The 13,182-nt window shown below is 44.1% G+C and overlaps 2 protein-coding genes across 2 annotated transcripts; both read left to right on the forward strand.

The window, feature by feature from the left end:
• On the forward strand, positions 1-4,243 carry LOC311310451 (transcription factor BTF3-like). The gene is made up of 6 exons (XM_084439960.1): positions 1-40; positions 1,006-1,077; positions 1,188-1,301; positions 1,818-2,019; positions 2,857-2,910; positions 3,370-4,243. The coding sequence occupies exons 2-6, from the start codon at positions 1,009-1,011 to the stop codon at positions 3,414-3,416; spliced, it is 486 nt and encodes a 161-aa protein (XP_084296086.1). The 5' UTR covers positions 1-40; positions 1,006-1,008; the 3' UTR covers positions 3,417-4,243.
• A 1,007-nt stretch (positions 4,244-5,250) lies between these two features.
• On the forward strand, positions 5,251-6,117 carry LOC311310255 (forkhead box protein D1-like; the record flags this gene model as incomplete). The annotated part of the gene is made up of 1 exon (XM_084439676.1): positions 5,251-6,117. One exon carries the CDS (start codon positions 5,251-5,253, stop codon positions 6,115-6,117), a length of 867 nt encoding a protein of 288 aa, XP_084295802.1.
• Between the last annotated feature and the right edge of the window lie 7,065 nt (positions 6,118-13,182).

Below are 13,182 nucleotides of genomic sequence, written 5' to 3' on the forward strand. Positions count from 1 at the left end.
TTCCGCCTCTAGTGCGCTCCGCGTGCAGACCCTCTGTCAGGTCAGTAAAAAGCTCTAAAACTCAACAAAACATTGCTTTCCATGTTTCATCTTGGTCTCAGTACTAGAGGGAAAGCAAGTAATAGTCCGTCTAAACTCAAATCTATCTAAAACATTTGAAAGGCGTTTCTTTCTTGACCCAAAAGGCAGAGACGGCCCCACTAGCTAATACAGGCTAACTAAAAAGAGTTAGCACTAGCTAAGGCTAGCCACTCTGTACTGTCTAGTTCCCTGTCTGGCCAGCTGTGCTAGCGTGGTAACGTTAGCTAACTAGCTAGATAGAGTAGATAGAGGTATGCTTCGCCCAAAGGCTAGCTATCCACGTCATTGAACGTGAACTACGTCAAGTTTCAGTGTAAGTAACGTAGCTAGCTAGCTAGATACATGTCTGCTGAGCCGGTTTAGCTATCAAATATTTAGCCGGCTAGCAGGACTAAGTTGAAGAGGTGTGTGTGTGCACGTGTGTGTGTGTGTGTGTGTGTGTGTGTGTGTGTGTGTGTGTGTGTGTGTGTGTGTGTGTGTGTGTGTGTGTGTGTGTGTGTGTGTGTGTGTGTGTGTGTGTGTGTGTGTGTGTGTGTGTGTGTGTGTGTGTGTGGGGAGGAGGGGGCTATTTGGAGCGTGCAGCTGCGCATTCCTCGACGTACACTGACCAAATTGCATTATAGCGTTACCTATCTCACACTATGGCAGTAGCTAGACATTTAACGTAATTTTGAAGGCGCTGTCAGGCCAGTTGCTTGTCTTTTGAATGTCAGCATCAGTCATGTTGAATGATGATTCCTTGAGTGATCCATCGACTGAATTACACAAATGATGATCTCTTAAACTCTGACAACATTCTCTGCCAACAACGACCAGCTTAAGATTTACATCAGTTTATTCAACACTTCCATGTATACGGTATTGCTAGTGCCTTGTTTTATGTCACCTAGTGTAACCGCTGACCTGTATATATTTGCGTTTTAGACAATGAAGGAGGTAATCATGAACCAGGAGAAGCTCGCCAAACTCCAGGCGCAAGTCCGCATCGGTGGAAAGGTAGGTGGAGTTCGATGGCCGTGTGCCCTGACAGAGGGGCAGGGCAGGGTATCAGTTGGCTTCACATGCCACTCTTGTGATTGTGTCTCTCCCCGTGTGTTCTCACCTAGGGTTCGGCACGCAGGAAGAAGAAGGTGGTGCACAGGACAGCCACAGCTGATGACAAGAAGCTGCAGTTCTCCCTCAAGAAACTGGGGGTCAACAATATCTCGGGCATTGAGGAGGTGGGTGCTCGCTTATAGAGCTGCTGGGGCTGGGCCAATAATAATAATAATAATAAAATTGCTTGTCTTTTGAATGTCAGCATCGGCCATGTTGAATGATGATTCCTTGAGTGATCCATCGACTGAATTACACAAATGATGATCTCTTAAACTCTGACAACATTCTCTGCCGACAACGACCAGCTTTTTAAGATTTACATCATTTTATTCAACACTTCCATGTGTATTGCTGGTGCCTTGTTTTATGTAACCTTTTATGTTACTAGCTAACTAACTGTCTAACTAGCTAACTAACTGACTAACTAACAAACTGACTAACTACAGGGCAAAGGCTTTGGTGAAGAGGCGGGTTTCGAGGGCTGATTTGAAGATGTCCAGGGCTGGGGGTGTTATGTATCTCTGTGGGGAGAGAGTTCCAGAGGGAAGTCTTTCTCTGCTCTCTTGACTGATCCAGTCCACATTTCTCTTCTCGGCACCCCCAACCCTCATCTGTCTGGTTGTCTGCCTTTGTCCCAGGTGAACATGTTCACCAACCAGGGGATGGTGATCCACTTCAACAACCCCAAGGTGCAGGCGTCCCTGGCAGCCAACACCTTCACCATCACAGGGCACGCGGAGAACAAGCAGCTGACGGAGCTGCTGCCCTCCATCCTCAGCCAAATGGGCGCAGACAGCCTCTCCAGCCTCAGGAGACTGGCAGAGAACCTGCACAAGCCAGGTGAACACGCTGGCTTCTCTCTCACTCTCACTCTCTTTCTCTCTCTCTCTCTCTCTCTCTCTCTCTCTCTCTCTCAAACACTTACATACTTCTCTCTCTCTCTGACACACTCATAGACTGACATACTGCCTCTAAGACACATACACACTTTATCTCTCTCTCACACACACACGCACATACTAACCTACCAGCCGTAGACTTCATGCATCTATCTGAGCCATGCCTCCCTGTGTAACGTAGCTAGCTAGCTAGATACATGTCTGCTAAGCCGGTTTAGCTATCAAATATTTAGCCGGCTAGCAGGACTAAGTTGAAGAGGTGTGTGTGTGCGCGTGTGTGTGTGTGGGGAGGAGGGGGCTATTTGGAGCGTGCAGCTGCGCATTCCTCGACGTACACTGACCAAATTGCATTATAGCGTTACCTATCTCACACTATGGCAGTAGCTAGACATTTAACGTAATTTTGAAGGCGCTGTTAGGCCAGTTGCTTGTCTTTTGAATGTCAGCATCAGTCATGTTGAATGATGATTCCTTGAGTGATCCATCGACTGAATTACACAAATTATGATCTCTTAAACTCTGACAACATTCTCTGCCAACAACGACCATCTTAAGATTTACATCAGTTTATTCAACACTTCCATGTATACGGTATTGCTGGTGCCTTGTTTTATGTCACCTAGTGTAACCGCTGACCTGTATATATTTGCGTTTTAGACAATGAAGGAGGTAATCATGAACACGTGCACACGTTATGTGCGCACACGCACATACTAACCTACCAGCCGTAGACTTCATGCATCTATCTGAGCTGTGCCTCCCTGTGTTGTTCCCTCAGCTGGAGACACCGTCGTAGCTGCCGAGGAGGTGGATGAGGACGAGGACGTTCCTGGTAGGTTTTATAAACCGCTCTGAAACCCCACCAACACACTGATAACCCCACCAACACACCGATAACCCCACCAACACACCGATAACCCCACCAACACACCGATAACCCCACCAACACACCGATAACCCCACCAACACACCGATAACCCCACCAACACACCGATAACCCCACCAACACACCAATAACCCCACCAACACACCGATAACCCCACCGATAAACACACCGATAAACACACCAATAGACACACCGATGACCCCACCGACACACCGATGACCCCAACACATTGTAGCCCTTCCACAGGCAGAGACGTACACCTCTGATAACCATCTCAGAAACACACAAACGCTTAGTACATGTTCAATGCGTATAACTGACCAAACAAATCTTGTCTTCACTCCCACCTCTCTTGTCCCCCCATCCCCCCGCCTCCCATCTGTGTCGTTTCTCCGTCTCTCCCAGATCTGGTGGAGAACTTTGATGAGGCCTCAAAGGATGAGGGGAACTGAGGAACACCTCTTGGGATCCCTCTTACACACACACAGCGCTTATATTTTTACTTCATTCTTCACTCTCTTAATTTTTCACTTTGATCTGGCTCTAAGCAGAAGTTGCTCCCGGCCGTGTTTCCAGATCAGGACAGCCTTAGACTTACTGTGGTCTTGATTTCACACCTTAGTGTTTCCACTTCTACCTCCTCTCTGTCCCGGTCTAATAGTAAATAACACCCAGGTGGTGCAGTAAGCGGTAAGCGCAAGTTTATGAACAATCTCTACGGCCCTCTGCTGGTGTGCAACGGTACTGGCTACTCCTGATTGGTCTAAATCTCATGCTACGGATGGATACAACATACACGCACAGACGGACGGACACGTGACATATAGAAGCAGCTGCACCATTTAAAGACAACCCCTAGCCCATTCTCCTGACACCTGTAGATTTGTAAGGATTTGACGGGTACCAGAACAAGCGTGAATTCACCATAGCTGCGGCCACGTGCATGTGTAGGGTACACGCATGGGGATATGTTTGTGGCCTGACCAACCAGCCAGCGGAGCAAGCTATGGCTGGTCGCAGCTAGTAATGATGGTTGCACTACTTTTGGTTGTATATCTATCTAGTCATATCAGATCTACTAATGTCCAGAGAATAGAGGCTAATATGGGTGATCAGTTCTGCAGTTCTGCACTCCTGGTGAATTGTGGGAGTTCTGTAGAGTGCACTGTTTACATCTCATCTCTCTCTCTCTCATGTTGCCTGTGTGTTGGGAATGCCAAAACATCAACTGGTACTGGTGGAAACTGATATGCATGTAATAAAGATTACATTTCAATAACTCTGTTGAAGTTGGATATGACTAGTGCACATACATAGTTTGCTGATTGAAACTGAAGCAGTTACTAGAAAAGTGGCTATTTTATATCATGTCTATCAGATAAAAGTTGATGCTGCATGCATATTAATTATGAGAAGAAAGCTTATGTTCGTTGACTCGCACACATTCGAATGAAGTTCTCATGCTGAACACAAGGGGGCGCACAGATCATATACCATTGCAACCAATATGGGTCTAATCTGGCTGGATTGCTGCAGTAATGGGGATATGACACCTGCCCCTGATTGAATTCTCGAAAATTGATCATTCCCTCTGATTCCAACATGATAGAAAATATGAAAAAATGATGAATGAGAAGGCATAACATCTAATTTGGGGTAGGCTTCAGTTAAAATGCATGTAAACGTGCGTGAAACATGCATAAAGGGTGCGTGTGCGTTAATTAATTGGAGCCCCAGCCTCTGTGGATCAATAGTCTGCTGTTGTAATGATCAATGTAGATCGGTGTGAGATTCTTACCCTGGACCATAATACAGGCTACGCCTTAGCGGAGGCCTAATCAGCTTGGCCAGCAGTCGACAATTGGAACTGAGATAACCCATAGAATAAAACGAATATAATACAATATATGTTCCAAAGTAATATAACATTTTTAAATAAGATTTTAAGATTTTTTTTCTATAAATGACCTATTTCATCAGAGGGTTTCCCCAGTAACGTCCCGTGCCATAATGCTCCATTGTAGCGCGAGAGGCCCGCCCTCTCCCCACGCGCAGACATGGCCCATCCTCCCTGTCCAAGAGATCCCCTACTGGGATGCTGGCTGCAACAGCCGATATGACAAGGCCTATAGTCTAGGCGGACCTGCAGCCCCGATCAAAATGATTGCAACATTCTAGAACATTTTGCAGCTTTCAAATGTTTTCTGCTGGGTCGAACTGATGGAGAGAGCGCCTCGCCCATGGCCGTGAAAGGTTCATGACTAGCCTATTAGCTCCGGTTCAGGGATGTCCGGCGCCTCGGTGCTTTCTGAGGACACGGACATCGACGTGGTCGGAGAGGGAGAGGCGGAGTACGACAAGGACGGCGACAGCAGGGCGGGCTGCTGCGCTGGTAAGGTGACCTCGGACCGGAGGCGCCTGGGTGAATCTGGGTCCCCACTGTCACCCGCTGACGCACCGTTGGATCATTACAAGCCCGGGAAGAGACCGCTGGCGAAGCCGCCGTACTCCTACATCGCTCTCATCACCATGGCTATCCTCCAGAGCCCGAGGAAGAGACTGACTCTCAGTGAAATATGTGACTTCATCGGCCAGCGCTTCCCCTACTACCGGGAGAAGTTCCCCGCCTGGCAGAACTCCATCCGGCACAACCTGTCCCTCAACGACTGCTTCGTCAAGGTCCCGCGGGAGCCCGGGAACCCGGGGAAGGGGAGCTACTGGACCTTGGACCCCTTGTCCGCAGATATGTTCGACAACGGATCTTTCCTGCGGCGAAGGAAACGTTTTAAAAGACACCGCCACAACCACAGGGAGGTGGATGGATTTGGGGAACACGGTGGTTTTGCTCCTCTCCGAGGCGCAGCGACTTTGGGGCTCCACTGTGGTGGCTCCTACGGGCCACGGCTACAGCCATTCCACGCGCACACCGCTCACATTTCTCACACACTCACACCGCACACACCCGTCTCGATTGAAAACCAGTCACTGCATCCTAGAACGTACACTCCATCGCAGTCGCTCATCAGCGTAGGAGGGACTCACTCCCAACACTTCAGTCAAAACCGGACAACCTTCCCCGGGAATGTGTCTAAACCGGCCTCGGGTGTCCGTCGCTCCTCTTTCTCCATAGAGAGCATCATCGGGGGTCAGTGAACTCTGATCCCGCGGTCATGGGTCTTCTGTCCTCCTCGTCATCCACACAAAACCCAGACTGCCTTTCGATGCTTTGAATGTTCTTTGAAGTTTTCAATGCGAGAAAAGCTGAATAAAGGCATTTAAAATCGACAATCTCGTGGCGTCATTAGTTGTTTATTTAGCCTTGTTGGGAATGGCGAAGTTACACGTTTTTATTAGGCTACCATATAACTGCCGTCAAGCCCACAAAGGTTTTAGGAATAGGCCTTGGCCTACCCTAAGTATTCCCAAATTTTCTTTCATAGACCTGTTGCTCAAAATTTGCAGCAACCAATATGGTATGAAACGGAAGTGTTGATAGTAGCCTAAATGTCCCATTTAAAATAGGCTACATAAACAAAACAATAATCTAGATAATAACCAACAAATTATTCACTATTATGTAGCCTACAATAAACGTATATTACGTAGGCTATATCATGGGCTACGTATATATTGTTTTTTATAATAACAGTAACAATAATAATTTAGATAAATGTAATAAGAATTATTATTATTATTATTATTACAATGGTTATTGTGATTATTATTATTATTATTATTACGGTTATTGTGATTATGGTTATTGTTAGGCTAGTTATCATTATGATTAATATCATTTCAAATGGTAGTAGTAGTGTTATTAGGACTACCTTTTATATAATTTATCATTATACTAATTATATTTTATTGTATTAAAGTATAATAATTATAGTATTGTGTATTTTACTAGGATCATTGTTGTTACCACAATTCATATTGTTATTAAAAGTAGCCTACTATTTTTATTATTATTTGTTGATGTATCATAATTATAGCATTACCTAGGCTATTTCAATGTTATAATTTAAATGTTTGTCAGTATTTCATTTAGGTTATTTGACTTATGTTAATGATCGTTTTAAACGCAAATCATGATTAATTTGAGTTCACTCAGCATCAGTTAGCTTATTTGATTCAACAGATTTTATCCAGAAATATCTATTGATCCTAGACACCTGAACATTTTGTTTTTAGTTTGCTTATTTAGTTTTTAGTATGTAGGCATATATATATAGGCCTATATACACATACATACATACATACATACATACATACATACATACATACATACGTACGTACATACATCCTAGACAGCTGAACATTTTGTTTTTAGTTTGCTTATTTAGTTTTTAGTATGTATATATATATATATATATATATATATATATATATATATATATATATATATATATATATAGGCCTATATATACGCATAGCCTACATACATACATACGTACGTACATACATACATACATACATAGGCCTACATACATACATACATACATAGGCTACATAAACAATCAATTTTAAAATATCTATATATATATATTCTTTGACGCATTTAGGCATAAGGCTGTTTGAAACTGTCTGTCTAGACGGCCTATACATCAACATGCGATAATAACGGATAATTGTTTCAGATTAAAATGAACCCTACAGTATATTTTGGCATTGGTGCGTTAGATTCGTTTCTAATCCTTTTCCCCCTTTTTATCCTTTTATTATTATTTCGGGAGTCCTATTGAGACGGAGCCTCTTTTGCAAGAGCTTGCGTACAAAACACACAATAAATACAAGAAATGATAAATACAAAATACATAAAATACAAATGCATGCAAAATACAGTATTCAGAAATGTACAGGACTGCTACACGCTTAATGAAAGCAATTACAAACATCAGAAACATCAGTCCTTTGAATTGTCTTAATGGTTCAACTACAGAGTTCTGAAGATTGTTCATGGCTCAAAATAACTAAAAGCCCGTCTGGTGTGTCTAAAATCGATCAAGGAGTTTAGATATGTAAGAGCCTCCTCCGAGATAGGGCCAACCTTCATTACTATACAGTGTTACAGTGTACAGCGATGTAAGGCCTAAACGTAATGGATTTAAGAAATGTCGATATCCTCCAACGCTATGCCGACGGCAATTAAAGCTCAACACATGTGATATCAATTCATAATGAGTAGTCAGTGCTGAGATTTGATCAGATAGATCATTATTGTTACAGTACATGGTAGGCCTAAATCAGGCAGGTAAGTAGGCTACTAGTAGGGGAAATTGCACTGTGGTATATTCAAACGAGGTTAAGGAAGTGCAATAAAAGCAAGTATAAATATAATATAGCCAAAAATACAGAAATGTAACAGATGAACTGTAGCCAACAATCAAGGAGTGCAAAAAATACAAATATACAGATGAACAACACAATCATGCTCCAGAAATACTAAGCGTTTAATATAAGATTATAGGGACTCATGCCAACAAAGAGGCGAGATGCACGATTCCAGTGTCAGTCAAGTAGGCTATGCCAATCTCAGTCAGTCAAACATTTGCGATTTTCAAAACATTCAGGCCCTGCGTTATGGCACGTTGCCTGTCCACACCACAAACATTATTTTATTTACCTTGCAGATAGCATTCGTCATTCATTAGGTTACGAACATTCGTCATGTTGGTTGTAGGCCTTCTAGTAGCATTCGTCATTTTGGTTGTATCTTAATCACAGTGATGACGAGCACTATTACAACAGTATATGGAACCAAACAATCTCGCCAGAGAAAGACGTGAAATGCGCATCACGCTTACAGTCCTATTACCAACGAGGGAACAATAATTTGTGTCAGTTAATCTTTGCCAGTAAATATCTTGGACTTGAAGTGGTCCTTTAGGCTAGGCTATCTTTTTGATCAACGTTTTGTAAGGTTAGGGTTATGAGAGCCCCTCTATAGTCTCAAATGTATTTAGGGTTTTGGAGGTGGTGTGTGACAGAATATATTCAATTCTCCGGTGCAGGAGCCAGCACGGCAACGTGTTTTAACGAGGTCAGTGGGTCTCCTCCCAGTACGTGGATATGATGCACATGTATGTCTGTGAACAATAGACATTACGGTGCTTGGCTGCACAGGGAAGCAGATGCGATTTGGAGCAGATTGGTAGTGATGGATTTTTTTTCCCCAAGATTTATTTCTTGGCTAAAGGCCTGTTAAAGGGGTAGTGTGCTATTTTTTACATTTAGTCCTATTTGTGGTGTGGCTACAATGAACCTGAAACATATTTCACTAATCGTTCCAGTATTGAGCTAGGAGCAGTTTTTATGCAGGCTCTCAGTGGGCTACAATAGAAGTCAATGGGGCACCCGTAAATGCGTTGGAAAAACTATGATAAAGTGATTTTTCGAGATGGGAAGCACAGGGTGTAGTCTCAATATGCTCTCCTCTGAAATGTATCGTAATCCAAATGTTTTAACATGTTTGGCATGGCTTGGACATAAGCATTCCCCTGGCGCTTGTTTTCACTGCTCCCAGTGAAAACTATATGCAAGTCATGCCAAACACCTAAAAATATTCAGATTGCCATACATTTCATGCATGTGTGCATGTGTGTATGTTTGTGTTTGTGTGTACACTGGTGTATATGTGTGTGTGTGTGCGTGCGTATGTGTGGGCATGCGTGTGTGTGTGTGTACTGGTGTGTGTGTGTATTTGCGTGTGTGTGTCGGGGGGGGGGGGGGGGGGACCGTCCCCTCCAGGTGTGTGACCGAAGCTACAGCGTGTTGTGTGGGTCACCCACCTGCACTCTTACAAGCAGCAACATCCCAGAATGAGTTCACAGTGTTGGGATGAACGTCCATGGAAAGGCCTGCCGGTGCCCACGTCTGCTGAAGCTTCCGGTCTCTCATAGGCTCTAGTGGACTGAGAGTAGACAAACCATAATGGTTAAGAAAGGCCTTGTTTGTGTGTGTGTGTGTGTGTGTGTGTGTGTGTGTGTGTGTGGTGTTTGTGTGTGTTTGCCTGTGTGTGTTTGTGTGTGTGTGGTGTGTTTGTAGGGACTGATCGAAGGTTAGTTGTTTACATCCCCTCTTTAAAGGAATGCAGCTTTAAAGGGCTTGCAGATCCTCCAGTCTGTATGTGCGAGTGTGTGTATGTGTGTGTGTGCCTGTGTGTGAGGGGGGTTCCTCCCCTCCTTGTAAAGTTTGCGTGAGCCAGGTCGACCGCCCTCTGGCTCTCTATCCTTTCCACTCCAGTGGTTCTCAGTCTGGACTGTACAGCACAGACAAGGCAGAGCACTCATTAACACACACACACACTCACACACACTCACATACATACACACACGCACACCGCCGACCTCTCGGCCTAAGGAGGCTTTGTCTAACAGGCTCAGGATTTCAGGGTCAGTGCAAATATTGATGAACTTTCTTAAGTGCTTGGCTTTTAGCCCGCTGTGTTGTGTTCTAAACACAGATGAACCTCGACACACACAGACACACACACACACCACGGAACCCCATTGAACTTAAACATGAAGTCAAGTTGACCTTTAAGTTGATAATGAGAAAAATTCTCACCCTCAAACCAACTGACATTTTATATGACAAGATATATTTTATCTGTTTCAAGGGAGCCCTGTGCACATAACACACTACTGGAAAATCCAAAATCAAATCAAACTTTATTTGTATAGCGCATTTCATACACAGAGGCAACACAATACGCTTTATAGAGAGCAATGAGGGGTGGGCATAGGTTCCACCCCTACATATTCCAGAGGGAAGCAAAAAAAACAGTTTCACCCAGGGGCCAAAAGGAGAGGTGGATGCTCCAGCTACTTGTGTGTGTGTGTGTGTGTCTCGGCATTGCTGTGTTCACCGTGTGATGTGTGTTTGTACTCACTGTGTGACAAATAAAGATGTCGACCACCACAATCCCCTCTCATCTACCACAAGTACAACAACACAACACAGACTATCACAATATCATTTAACCATCACAGCAACACAACACAGACCAGTTAGTATCACAATATCATTTAACCATCACGGCAACACAACACAGACCAGTTAGTATCACAATATAATTTAACCATCACAACAACACAACACAGACCAGTTAGTATCACAATATCATTTAACCATCAGGACAGAGAGCTTCGACCCGTGAAGCCTCTGCCGGTCCTGAACCGTCATCTGGCCGAGAACTCAACGAGCAACTGAACGCACAGACGCATGAAAGGATCCAAAGCCATTCCCTCTCTCTTCTTTCTCTCTCTCTCTCTCTCTCTCTCTCTCTCTCTTTTCCCTCAGTCATTCAAGTGTGGCTGATCAGGGACCAGCAGAGATTTGACTGCCTGGTGTTCACACTGATACAGGGGTGTCAACACAGCTGAGAGGAGAGAGGGAGGAGGGGAGAGGAGAGTGGGAGGAGGTGGGGAAGAGGAAGGAGAGAGAGAGAGAGAGTGTGTGTGTGTGTGTGTGTGTGTATACCCCTAAAAGGGTAATACCTCACACCTCACTATTTATCCCACAACTGTCTGAGGCCATGTGCTTGCGTTTGTGTCATAAATGTGTGTGTGTGTGTGTGTGCTTGCCCTGGCATTCCTAAGAGCATGTGATAGGTGTTGGGGATTTGGAGGATAACTCCCCAGCTCTAAGCAGCCCAAATTGCAGCTTTAGAAGGGTCAAGACTCCACAATTACTGCTGTATAAACTCTGCTATGCAACAGCAATCAAGGGAAGCCCCCCCCCCCTTTCTCTCTCTCTCTCTCACACACACACACACACACACTCCTGCACACCCGCCTCTAATCCTCAGTTGTGTGTGTTGCGCCCTCTCTTGGTCTAAGTACAACATGGATCATTGAACACCATTGATCCTAAGAGGTGGATATAACGCCATAAAACAGATCAATGAAAGTGTGTGGGAGAGAGAAGGAAAAAAAGAGAGATAGAGACAGCAAGAGAGGGAGAGAAAGAAAGACAGTGAGAAATAAAGAGAGAAAGAGAGACAGAGAGAGAAAGAGGAGAGAGAGAGACCCAGCAAACAGGATATCTGTGGGACATTGGGGGACATTCCCTTCTGGTCCTTTTTAGGGTTTGGGCAGGACATAATCTCAAGGCTATTCTGGAAAACGTCCCGAGATGACTAAAATAGGACGTTTACTTCAGGACCTCAAAGGGACGTTGAGAAAAGCACATTATTCTGAGACAGACGGGTGATGTCCTGTGGAGTCGTAAAATGAATATTGTTCGGACATCCTAAAAGGTCAAAGGTCCCCTGTTCTAACAGGGGAACAAAACAAATAAATGTTAGAGGACTGGCAAAATAAATGTTTCAGGGAATAAAGAGAACCGGCACTCATGAGATAGACAGTATAGTCTTTAAAGTTTAATGGGCAAACGGCAATGATGGCTTTAGGCTGAAACGCGTCCGTTTGTCCATTAAACTTTAAAGACTTACTGTCTTGTGAGTGCCAGTTCTCTTCTTTATTCTCTGTATCACCATACCGGGCGCGCGTGACAGTTCATTGAAACGAGGAGATGTGCGCACTCTCACGCTTCACTGTACCAAAATAAATGTTTTGACATTCAAAAAATGTTTGGAAATGGCATCCTTTGAAATTTTAGGGAACGTAAAACTATTCCCCCCCGGAGAAGGTTACCTTGGGACTGACAGGCAACATCCTGGGGACTTGTTAAAGAAACGTCTTTGGGATGTTCTATAAACGTTCTGCCATGGCCGTTAGCAAAGTTCCAGAAACTGAAGAAATCTGAAAACTGATAATGTTCTTTCTAAGATTTAGTATGAGGAACTGAGACCTAGAATAAGTAGAAGGCTTAGAACAAAAACAGTGAACACAAAGTATGAAATATTAATATGGGTATGTGTTTTTGGTGTATGAAAATGAGTGTGTGTGGGTGTGTGTCTGTGGTGAGTATGTGTGTGACTGACTATTCGTTATTCACAGTTCCATCAGAGATAAGATCTTGTTTATGATGTCAGTTTTGCGGGGTGTCATGGTGATTTCAAATACACATTTCAGTGGAAAGCCCCAAGCTTTGGGACGACCCCGGCCAATCACCATCATCGCTGACCATCACTTCCAGTCCTTCTCTCTATGCCCTTTCACATTAACATGCGTCTCTCTCTCTCCCTCACACACACACACACACTCACACTCATCTTGCTCATTTGAAATGCAAACAGTGGAAATAAACCTAATG

This window comes from Borostomias antarcticus (assembly GCF_949987555.1).
Source record: "Borostomias antarcticus genome assembly, chromosome: 6".
In the NCBI taxonomy this organism is placed as follows: Eukaryota; Metazoa; Chordata; class Actinopteri; order Stomiiformes; family Stomiidae; genus Borostomias; species Borostomias antarcticus.

Bases quoted from the DNA above. Each gene is read 5' to 3' on its own strand.
- LOC311310451 (XM_084439960.1), top strand. From the start codon at position 1,009: ATGAAGGAGGTAATCATGAACCAGGAGAAGCTCGCCAAACTCCAGGCG. The intron at 1,078-1,187 runs GTAGGTGGAGTT...GTTCTCACCTAG, and splicing joins AAGTCCGCATCGGTGGAAAG to GGTTCGGCACGCAGGAAGAA. The intron at 1,302-1,817 runs GTGGGTGCTCGC...CCTTTGTCCCAG, and splicing joins ATATCTCGGGCATTGAGGAG to GTGAACATGTTCACCAACCA.